General features: G+C 42.4%; 1 protein-coding gene across 1 annotated transcript; it reads right to left on the bottom strand.

Annotated features, from left to right (window-relative positions):
• Positions 1-491: 491 nt before the first annotated feature.
• Positions 492-11,094, bottom strand: boka (BCL2 family apoptosis regulator BOK a). The gene is made up of 5 exons (XM_068743374.1): positions 11,023-11,094; positions 10,525-10,869; positions 7,400-7,528; positions 4,543-4,706; positions 492-2,433 (listed from the first exon to the last, which is right to left on the bottom strand). Exons 2-5 carry the CDS (start codon positions 10,736-10,738, stop codon positions 2,308-2,310), a joined length of 633 nt encoding a protein of 210 aa, XP_068599475.1. The 5' UTR covers positions 10,739-10,869; positions 11,023-11,094; the 3' UTR covers positions 492-2,307.
• Positions 11,095-12,268: the final 1,174 nt, after the last annotated feature.

Genomic DNA, 12,268 nt, shown 5'->3' on the forward strand with positions numbered 1-12,268 from the left:
ACAGAATCTGCAGCAGGTTCTGAACAAGAGTAGCTCTCTGGCCGTCTTACCTTGTCCTGTATCATTGGAATCAGTGACGTGTGGTGCCCAGAAAACATTAGTATTTATAATATTATCAACCCAAATGTTAAAACTTGCTCGTTGTACAGAATAATGTAACAAATTCTGAAGCTCCATTGACTGCAATGTTACTGAAAATGTCAAAGTGATCCATAATCCAGGATCTCTTCTGGATCATTACCAAAGTTTAATCATCTGTTCCTGGAAACATTCCCAACATTTCCTGGAAATTTAATCAAGATCTGTCAGTAACATTTTTAGTTACGTTGCTAAAAGACAGACGAACAAACAAACAAACCAACGCAGGTGAAAAAATAACCTCCTCGGCCGTTAAACAAGGGAGGAGAATGAATGAATGCCAATCAGCAGAACATTTCTATCTATATATTTATCAATACATAGATATACAGTATATTTATCATCAATATGTATTTATCACCACTGCAGACATGTCGGAGTGATGTAGACATATTTATTGTTATTATTTACAGTCACATGTGACACAAACCTTTGCTTATTTTCTGGGAATCCTGCAGCTACACGCCTCCTAAAAGATAAATTATTCATGGGATAATACTCGTACAATACAATCTTATCAAAGTGCTCCAACAAAGAGAAAATATACTGCAAATTCAGCATGTAAGAACAATAACAATACACTCCATCAAATACAAAATAAAAAAAGTGGAAGCTACGTACTGTTCTGTCTGAAATACACACTGCTAGCTCAATTTATCAAATTCATTTGGGGCTGTAGGAAAGTTAGACGAGCGCAGATGGATGAATTTTACACTCGATTGAAAAGACAGTCAGGATTTAACACCGAGCTGCGTCCCTCTCCCTCTAATAATGAAACATATCTGAGATCACGGAGCAGCTGCATCAGCTTTCACAATCACTATAAAACTATTTAAGATGCTGGGCCCCGATTTAAACATCTGGCCAACATCTTTTTCTCATTGCATCTGATCTCACAGATTATTGTGTGAGATCAGAATGTGTGATCAATAATGGGAAGGGCTGCTGTTGCTAATGACAAAAAACAGAGCCAGTCCAGAGCGCGCCTTGTCCTTTAATGGGTTCTCTTTATTTGTCCTTCTTTCTACATTGTAGATACAAAATGAAGACATCAAAACAATGACGCAAGGTGTAGAGAATTATGTAGAAAACAACAAAAAGAAAAAAAGTGAAATAACTCAAAACATGTTTGATATTTTAGATTCCTCAAAGCGATGACACGGGTGAGAACATACGAAGCCCACACGGATAGGAATCAAACCCAGAACCTTCTGCTGTGAGGCAACACCGCTAACCACTGTGCCGCTATTTTGAAGACTGAAAAAATATCAAACATGTTTCGAGTTATAAAAAAATAATAATGTTTACTACATAATGTGATCATTCATAGTTTTGTTGCCTTCAGAGAGAATGTACAATATAAATAATCGTGAAAATAAGGAAAACCATTAAATGAGAAGGTGTGTTCAAATATTTGACCGGCATTGTGTGTCAAGAAGCGTAAATTCACTATGTGCATGAATGTAGTGTTAATTCTGACACTTATTTATTTAATCCTAATCTTAATCCTGGGCCAGAGATACTGCTCAAAATACCAACATCCTGTTTTAGTCGTGTTTTAGTTGATTAAAAAGCACTATGTCTGAAGGTGTTTCACCTCTTCACCAGAGTGAATGGTGGGAAAATGTTTCATTGTATGAAGGTGAAAGATGGATGGAAAAAGTTTGTCATCATTTTTCTTAATTGTTTTGGATAACTAAAATAAGTAAAAAAAAAACATACAGTCCCTTGGTTAGAGGAAAATGCGTGCACTTATCATTTATCATGGATTCCCTACAGCCTGTCATCCAGGCGAGAAGTTGATCGGGAATGGCCTCAGCATCCATAGGAACATTTGATTACCATTTCAAAACACTAGGGGCAGTCAAAGCTGACAAACGAGCACTAAAGGGGGCAGTTTGTAAAAATGCTACAAACCTGAACTGTTTGTGATTTTATACATTCACATCAAACTTGTGCCACAATATAACCCATTTAAATAAATAGTCCACCAGAGGAGGCAGAAGGAGCACAGAGTCCGTTTTCGGTGAGGAGATCGGTGTTCATCATCAAAGGCTCAGTGCAAATGAGTGTAAACGTATTCCAAAGCAGCGGATGCTTCAAGCGGAATGGTGCTGGGTGCGGGTGGGTTCACGGTGCGGGTCACAATCCAGTGTGCGACGCCTACTGTCACTCGTCCCTGAGGAGGTATATCACAACGGCCTTCAGATGGTGCCCGAAGGTACAGGCGGCAGACACCAGCCAGTGGGAGCGGAAGCTGGGGTCAGTGTTCACCACGCATTTAGTCACATCCACCTGCAGCAACGGAGGAGCCAGAGTCATTCAGAGCGCTCACCAAACCGTCTGTCGGAGCCTGCCGGAGGTATGAGCGTTAACCGCCAACTAAAGGATCCACAGGCTCTCTCTGGAGACGGAGGACAAACTTCAGAAATCAAATTTAAGTTTCTTATTTTAAATTCTACTTTGCTCCTCACGACATGAACACAGCAGCCCGTTTATTCTAAAATCTAAAGTGCGTTGCCTGCCCGCATTTAGCTGCTCGGTTCCGCCATTCACGTAAAAGGCAGACATTTCGCGTATTGATTGATCGTTAAAAAAGCCAATAATTTACAAATACAGGGGGAAAAAAATAATAATATAGGCTACTATTTGGTTTTGTGATTTGTTAAGTTAAAGCAGTATTATAAATGTTGTGTAATCCTGTCAGTGACTAATTGATTTGGACCAAGCAAAGTTGTACATATTATGTTGTTGTACATATTATGTGTCTTTTTAATTTAATTTAATTGTTATTTTGCATCAATTAAGTAATTTAATATTAGTTTTATTGGTATTGTTAAATGTCGATGATTTATGTACTAAGCACTTTCAACGGAAACAAGACCGCAAGGGCTTTTTTGAAATGCTCCTCTTAGACAGAATGTTATAGTACAAATACAGTCAAACATACTATCTAATAAATATATTCATCATCATCAAAGTTATTTATTTGTTTGTCGAGAAGAACAGTGATTTTTCTTTACGCAGCGCCGAGCAGTTCGGATTGGGGTTGTTAATATCGGGCTTTAACAATTGCAGCTACACTCGTGGTAATTGCGCAACAAAAATACCTCATAAATGTGTTCCAGATGCCGTAATGCTCAGAATCTGGAGCCATTTGAACACAAATCTCGCAGTCCTGCAGTGTCAGCGAGGTCGGCCCCCGGCATCACGTCACACGTTAGGTTACCGACTCGATGACTAGAGACTTTTGTTCCGTCTAATTAAACATATGTTTACAGTATGTATAATACCTGTGTTATTACTCTATACCAGGGGTGTCAAACTCATTTTCTCCGCGGGCCACATCAGCATTATGGTTGCCCTCAAAGGGCCAGTTGTAAATGTAACATCGTGTAAATGTAACAAAATGTAATGTAATGTAAATAAAATGTAACTACTCCTTAACATGCTGCTAAATAACTGTATTTACTACTACATACTTAATTAAATTATAAATATTACATATGCAATTGCATAGTTCTAAAAATATACCGATACCTTACTGCTGTAAAAATATCCACCGAGGTTATGTAATCGCCGGCGTCTGTCTGTAATTTGTTCTTCAATATCTCCATTGATTATTGACCAATATTTAGGGAATTTAACACAGTCATGTAGGGTGGGGGCCTCTATCTCGCCACTGAATATCATCTGGGTCGGATCCAGAATGGAGTCAGCAACAAATATTTAATTTTAACATTAAAATCAGATTAAAAATCAGTTACAAATACACATCAACTCTGATTCACTTTTACTTTTCAGCATTTTACAAAAACAAATGTCTGCACAAAGCTCTTGCGGGCCACATTGGCCCCCGGGCCTCGAGTTTGACACAAATGCTCTATACTGATAATAACAAGCTCCTCCTCTCATCCCAGATGCCTGTGTTTTTAAAAAATGTTTTTGTGGTTTCAAAAAATGTTTTTGTGGTTTCAAAAACATTAAAAGAGAAGATTAAATAATCTGTAGCTTAATCTGGATCCCCTCCAAAAATTCCCGAAATTCTTCTTCTTTGAAACATGCCCAACCCTTCTATCATGTTTCATATCCATTTGTCAGTTCGTCTTCAGACACTCTGCTAACAGACAGACGAACAAATAATCACTCAGCGGCAGGATTCTAAAGTTTCACCGACATGCGTATCTGTGGTTTGTAGCAGTAATTAGATTTTCCTAAAGCAGCCAGTTTATTTTTATTAAAATCTGAAATCTTTAGTCAATTCGGTGACAGAAAACATTCTGTTCTTGGTTGCTGCGCTTAAATAAAGTACAGTAAAGATGAAATATTCGATAGATCTGATTTGGTCGCGTGCTGCACGCTCAGACAAGCGATCAGGTAGCAGAACAAGACGTTTTCTCTTACCCAGCCACCTCTCCTCTTCAACCAGGAGGTCAAACTCTTGCGGACGAACTCCCCCATGCAGTCGACAATGGTATGGACCATAGCTGGATGACCGTGGCGAACGCAGTCTACAGCCAAGGCTCCGGCGACGGCGTACAGAGACACAACCTTCCCCCACGTGACACCTGGCAGGAGACAGTTAAGAGGACCGTGAGAACGACACGTATTTCGCATTGGTTCCCACTAAAGGCTAAAAGGGTCAGACTAGGATCATTTGAGGAGGCCTCAGGCGCGTCCAGGTATCGGCCAGGAATCCCAGACAGCACAGCCGAGGCTGCAGGCAGGCGTCACACTGCAAACTAGATTACTGAGAAAATCCTTCCTCCAACCTCATCTCCATATGTTGACTAAAAGACTAGCAGTGTTTACATGTTCAACACAAACGGAGCCTCCACAATCCACGTCCCGCAGCTGGCCACCTGATTGGTGATTGGAAGGTACAACCAGCTTTTGCTGCAGAGAGTCCAAAAAAAGGGAAGAACAAGAGCGTGAACATCCCTTATTCTGCTGGGGCGGAGGAAGCAGAGAGCATCGGACCAAACGCGGTGAAAACTATGCAGCACCACAGGTTGAACTACCCTCAATAAAACACTACATAAATAAGCAACGTTAAATTCTGAACTGCGGCAACGCTGCATGATACAAGACGCAAAGTCCTCACAATGCAAATACATTTGAACCAGATCTGTTTTCCTACATTTGTGTTGGAAGTCATCAGGATGGTGGGAATAAAGCATGCTAGCACGAACTCATGGAGGTTAAATATAACTGGCTGCATTGCATGAGAGTCTGTTCTTGCAAACCTTCCGGCTGTATCACATCAAGTCAATAATAATAATCATAATAATGTCAGTGGGTGTCAACCTCAATGTTCATGTGGAGCACACCTTGACGTTTCACCTTGTGCAACCCTGGGCCATAAAATCCACAATAAATGAGACGTGTTATCGTGTGGCCTGCATGAGTCTCACAGCAGGAGTTGTACATCAGCCACACTCTTAATATTATTAATAATACTAATAATAATGTAATAATGTAAAGGTTTATCATTGTTCTGGAACAGCAGAAGCCTTAAACTTGGGTTTTTTGAGTAATGCTGTTGACAAACAAACAATCTAGAATGACACACAGCATCTGAATCTGAGGAAATTTACAGGATGGACAAGCTGACATCCTCTTCTTCTTTTCTCAAGGAAGAAACTGGAATAGCAACAAGCTTATATCCTGGAAATACTGTTGAGAAAAATTGTATAAACTGCTTTTCCAAATAAAAAGATTTCTGAATCCGTCCTTTATCTGCATCCACAACAAAATTTAATGAGCTCCATTTCTGGTTGCTATAGCTATAAACACAACATATAGAGCAATATCCCCATTAACGTTGCTATGGTGACCCAGCAACACATACAGCAGGAGAACAACAAGGCAGTCGTTAAAGGCCATATATCAGGTATTCATAATTGCAGTTCCTTTGTTTCCTGCTTTGCCCTCTAGAAGTGGCGCGCTCCACTATCTCTACCGACTGTTTCCTGACTTTGCTGTTTTTCCAATGCGCCGCAAGATAACCGCAGGAATTAATGCTGTTTTCACTGAAAACAGCATTATTACAGAGGGGCTGGACCAAAACAATGAGCTAAAAGACACCAAACTGAGCTGAGCGGATCAGCGTCTGTCGCCACTTTCAGACAGGCATTGCACAACAGCGACAAAAGAAATGTCCTCCTCTGTGTAATCCCTTTGATTTGGTTTGTTCGGAACAGACCAACCCAAGGCATCACAATGCTAAGCTCGGTGCGTGCGTTCTAATTTGCGTGCGGCGGCGTGCGACGTTAAAAGCCGATGTATTTCATCATCGCCCCCGCTTGTTGAAATAACGATCTTCCCATAGACATCACAGAGGTGAACCAAACTGACCCCCGTCAGGCCTGATCTACATCCACTGAGGTGGAATAAAGGCCTCAACCGGCCCAGGATGAAAACGCCGTCTGAAGGGATCTCATGATGAGAAAATATATTCAAATTAAAATAATAATAATGAAAGAAATGCTCCCAGGATTATTGCAGCATTAGTTTGGTCCCTTGTTAATGTGAGACCGTTAGGACACACAGGGACCAAACTATCTGACACACGTCAATGCTTGTGGTCATAATCTACTGCTGCCCGTCACTTCCTCTTGCGAATCCCTAAATAAACACAACTCGCATTCACAATCTGATGATTGAGATGCCTTGTTTTTTTTAAAATATATATTATACATTTGAAATAATTAAAGATACCAAAGGTATACCGAAGATATCCCTGAAGAATAAACCATCAGAGATTCATGTCTGAGCTGGTCGGGGTCCAAACTGCAACAGTCACTCGCTCTACAACGAGTTAGCCTAATATGGACAGAATGCTTTCCTTGTGGTTTCTTTCCTGCGAGGGAATAATGGCTGCAAAACGAATGCTTTCTGCCCCGTGGATGCCTGGACTAAGAGGTGCTTACATGAAGACAAGAGGCAGTAATGTTTATTTTCTCAAAGGAAAACCGGCTCCAGAAATCCAACGAAAGACATTTCCAAGTAGCAGCAACACTCAAACGTGTACACGTGTGTGTGTGTGTGTATTTATTGCATTTGCCATTAGCTCTGAAGTCCCTCCTTCCAAATGAAAACAAATGGGGAAAACCTCCCTAAAAAGGGCCAAAGCTCTTTCTTTTGGAGTCTAAGTGAGCGCAGAGATGAAGCTGATGAGACAGCGCTGCGGCTGGTTCCAGTCAGGCGGGCCCTGCCTGTGTGGCCTCACCCACAACCCGCCCAACGCTGATGGACCTACCTGTGGAGAAAAGGTCTGCAGCCACGGCCAGGAAGGCGTCAGACACGACGCCCTCCGACGCCACGGTGATGTTGAGCTGTCGCGCTACGTTGCGGTACACGTTGGGTCGAAGGTACTCCAGCTCGTCACCTGCCCAGAACGAAAGCGGCTCGGTTACAAAACGTCCACCGACTCTGCAGAGCCTGGAGGGTACAGACACGACTAAAGCAAGGCCGCAGCCAAAGGAACAAGAACCCCCCCCCCTGGGCAAATCACCACTGTGGCTTTGGTATTAACAGTTTTAACACACTGGGTGTTTTCTTTCATGTGATTAAACCCACATCAGTTTTTGCCAAAAGGTGCTTCAGACAGAGAGCTTCTCTTCCTCCCGATGAAGATGAGAGACCTGAAGATTGTCCGTCAAGATATTTGAATTTGTTGGTTTGCTGTCAGATATTTCTTTCTTAGCTTGATTAAATAAAAAAGAGATGCAACACCCACAAAACGCAGGACGAGGCATAAGCCAGGAGGGATCGGAATGAAGGGACATCAGAATTATTTGCTAAAAACGAATATATATATTTTTAACATTGTAAGATGAAGAAATCTCGGTTTCCAGGCACTGAACTCGTTTCCAGGAAAGCTCGAGGAGAAGTTGGATGTGGGCCAAACAAACTGGTCGGAGGTACGAGTTCTGCCGAGTGCCGTCCTCGTCCTCAGATGACATCACCCCTGTGACATGACATTTTGCTTGTTTCCTGCACAGGCAGACTCCAACTGGGATTTGGAACTAATCGATCTGTGTGCTCTCTTCAGATTCGCAGATCGCTCCCTCGATTGATTATTGTTTGATTCTTTTTGTGCTTGACGGGACAAGCCCGGAGACTCCAAGACCTTCAGCTGACATGAACCCGGTGAACGTCGCGATCTCTGGCTGAATGCAAGTCGCCAGCTGCTGCAGTCTGTGCAAAGTTTCTGTTTTGCTCAGTGAAATTTGTTTTTGTATTTAATTGAGGTCCCAAGATCAGATTAATGCAGAGGGTTGCAGCAGGAATGGCATCCGGTGTAAAACTTAATTCCAGAATTAAGCATGCCATCGACTAGAAGGTTGATTTGCTGTGGCGACCCGTAACGGGAAAAGAAGAGGAAGAAGAAGAAGAAGAAGTGTTCAAATATGCAAATTCTACCTACAGCATGAGGCTTTGAACACACTGACGTGAATTCATATTTCTGCTGGTGTGTCTGGTTTTGCAATGAAACATTTGAGGCGGCATATCCTTCCGGCTCATTCGTCACATGTGCAAAGTCTTCAAGGCTCCAGGTTCTGACACCACTAGCTCCTGGTAGCAAAAAACCTAATTTATACAGACTTTTTGATGAATATGGCTATAAAACGCATTCATTTATGACCCTTCTCTCTCTTTTGCTGCTAAAACAAGCTCTTTTTACGTTTAATCTGAAAGCTAACAAGAAGTTCTGGACTACATTGTCTCATTAGAACTGCAGACAGACGTTCTGAATTACGTCATCTGAAGGTCTTGAACTTGTACATACGTAAACAGCACGCAGACGACATTTCTACTGATGAATGCACTCATGCTGGCTGTTATGTGGACGATTCACATTCTAGTAAATTACCCAATACACACTATGCCCTGAATAAGTCACAGTGCATCCTGGGTAATGACCTGAAAAGGTCGTAGTGCATCGTGGGTGAAAAGGTCGTAGTGCATCTTGGGTAAATGACCTGAAAAGGTCGAAGGCCGTAGTGCATCGTGGGTAATGACCTGAAAAGGTCGTAGTGCAAATTACACTTTGCAGCAACCACTTCTTCAAAACCTGATTTCACCAGAATCCTTCATTCGCACGCTTTTTAAATGTAATTCAGTACTTCTGATCCAGTACGGACTCGGACTCGGAACATGGTCCTACTTCCACTGATTGGCCAACTTTGTTTTGACATCACTTTTCAAAGCCTCCGCTGGAATGCTTTCCAAAAAAAAAAGCATTATCCGTGTTGGGGTTTCTGTATCATTTCTGCCTCAGACTGGAGGAGCCATCTGCAGTCGATCCGATTTCGGACTGGGCCGGAGTCCAGGAAGAGAAATTTGACTTAAGTGGGACTTTGTCTTTGTTTGTCTGGGGATTCCTGGGAACGTCCTCTTGAGGTCTTCCAGTGAGAATCAAGCATATAGGACATATTTGACATATTTGATCAATCAAATTTTAATTATTCCTTATATTTACACCCTCCCACGCCAACACAAATTAACACATACTTTGTTCTTATTGTTGTAGAACAAAGTATGTTCTTCTATTGAGATCAATTTTATAAGACCCATGGGGTTTTCTGATCTCACCTGCACAGTCTGTTTAACTTTTGTTTTTATTTGTCTGACTGTTCGATTCGTAGTGTGAAAATAAAATAGAATGGAAACTAGCCCCACAGGATGGCTCTAAATGTTGGTGTGTGTTGTCAAATATACAAGTCATGTAAATGTACTGGAAACGACTGTGCTTATCAGAACAGACTATTTCTAAGATGAGAGTTGCATCGTCGTCTTCCTGCATTCCTGCAGACTATAAAGACGTATGAATGGCTGGACTCTTCGCTCTTCTCGCTTGCGACCCCTGAACAGATCCCGTTGATGCACGCCAACTCAAATAAGTTCCTTGAACGTTTTCCAGTTCCATGATCGTTGAACATCAACGCATCATCAGAGATGTGCAATAGCTCCGCTGGCCCGTGTGTCGGCCGAGCTGCTTCAGGAACATATTTTAGCAGCATTTACAGGAACAGTTGGTTGTGGGACAAGGAACAGCGGTGAAGAAACACTTTTTTTTCAGCGGCGGCTTCTTTTCACACTCCTCTCAGGAGCATTTCTCAACATCGTTTGTCATTATTGATAATCAATGAAGCCATTAAAGTGGAACTGTTCATCCATTTACTGTTCAGCCTTTAAAATGCAGTTCTATTAATCAGAATGAAGAAATAAACATGCTGCCACCTTTGATGTTTGAGTCACAATTAAACACTTAAAAATACAAATTATAAATGGATTAAAGGGTCTCTGGGAGCATTATTGGAACATCTTGACGCACCAGATCTCCCAGTAAATGCAGCAGCCCAAGCGGACTGAACTCACCCAGCCACAGCAGCACTGTAGAGATCTCCCCCAGCGGTCCACCCGAGGCAGCCAGTCCGTGCTCGGGTCTGGACCAGCCGATCCCGGCGCGGTTCAGCCTGGAGTGAATATAGTCCCGGCACAGCGCTTTGGCCTGGGACACAAGCTCCTTGTCGGTCGGAGAGCGGTCAAACACCTCAGCGGCAAACACAGAGGAGCGGCGCAACATCTCCATGTTCCCGGCGTCATGCGCCGCGGACTGCGCTGCTCACCTCCCCGCGTCCAGCGCCTCGCGCAGCGGCGTCTGGTCCCCGGCGCGCCGCCTCACTCCTCCTCTCCCCGGCGGAGAGGACCTGTGAGATTATCCTGGGCAACAATATAGTGGATCAATATGAGGAGTGTTTGGATAAATATGTCCGATCTGAAGAGACAATGTGTGGAAAACGTTCGACGCCGGAAAAGTCACAGTTGGTGTATAATAATAATAATAATTGTCACTATAATTTAAATAACACTTACTAGGAGTTAGCAGGCTCCAGCTGCCCAGAGAGCGTCACCCTCGCACACGGGCTGCGTTCCTTACATGTCGCTGCGCACGAAAGCGGCTCAAGTCATTGAAATGACGCGAAAGCGCTTCTGCCTCGTAAAACACGCTCCCACAATGAGCACCGACAGGCTTTCCTTCTAAGGGCACTTATTGTGTAGTTCACGGGCGGAGACAAGCACCGCCCCTCCAACGTGACCCGGTGGCGCGTGAACCTTTATCCAGATCAGGATTTATCAAAGGGAGTCTGCAGAATAAAAATCACCAGATCTCATCTCAGACCATGATAATCATTTATATTAGACTTAACTAAAGTCAACAGGAAAGCCACGGGGAGGTTTTCCGAAATAAAATAATATATTTGAAGCAAAATCAGAGAAATAGAAGCGGAGATGTGAAAGAGTGATTCTGTTATCCTAAAACAAGTCACGGTCAGAATAAAAGAAATCTAGTCGCCCTTGTTACTTGCTGTTCCTGTTGGTTGGACAATGTAATAATATAATTTAAAAAAACATGACAAAAACTGTCAAAATACCAAAAGGCACATCTGCAGTAGGCGATAAATGCGTTATTGCATTACAGTCAGGAAAGAACAATCCCTCTCACTAAATCAGATAAACTCAACTCAAGTCATTTACTGTTGCACTACTTTAGCATTGAGACACATTAAATCAATGAAATAAAAATTGAAAGCAGAGGCTGCTTATAAAATTAGTATCAGTACCTAGTCAGGTGAATGCAGTGAACTACATTTCCCATGATGCAGTTAATATAAACCTCTTTTCTGTAATGATTGACATTTTCCAACCCCAAACTGAGCTCACTCTGATGACATCACGATGACATCATCTGGCTAAACCTCACACACACACAAAATAAAAAATAAATTATATATATTCTATATATATCACACAACTCTAACGATCCCGAGGAGCTGAGGTGAAATAAATAGTAACATTGACCATTTAGCTCTGCACGTTAAACGAGCTCCATTTGAAATAGATGATTAAGAATGAGAAACACTTCTTGCTTCTTGAGAGCGGTGGGTGGATCACATCTGATCTGGACTGACGGGGGTTACCTCCAGCTCATCTTTCGGCTTCTGGTAATGTGACATGAGTCAGAGTTGGATGAGTCACCCAGTCTCTGCCCAGTAGAGCCCATGTGGCCTATTCTGACCCAACCAGTGGCTGATGCCCTCAAACAAGCATTGTGGCGTTT

The sequence above is a fragment of the Brachionichthys hirsutus genome, chromosome 9 (assembly GCF_040956055.1).
Source record: "Brachionichthys hirsutus isolate HB-005 chromosome 9, CSIRO-AGI_Bhir_v1, whole genome shotgun sequence".
Lineage (NCBI taxonomy): Eukaryota > Metazoa > Chordata > Actinopteri > Lophiiformes > Brachionichthyidae > Brachionichthys > Brachionichthys hirsutus.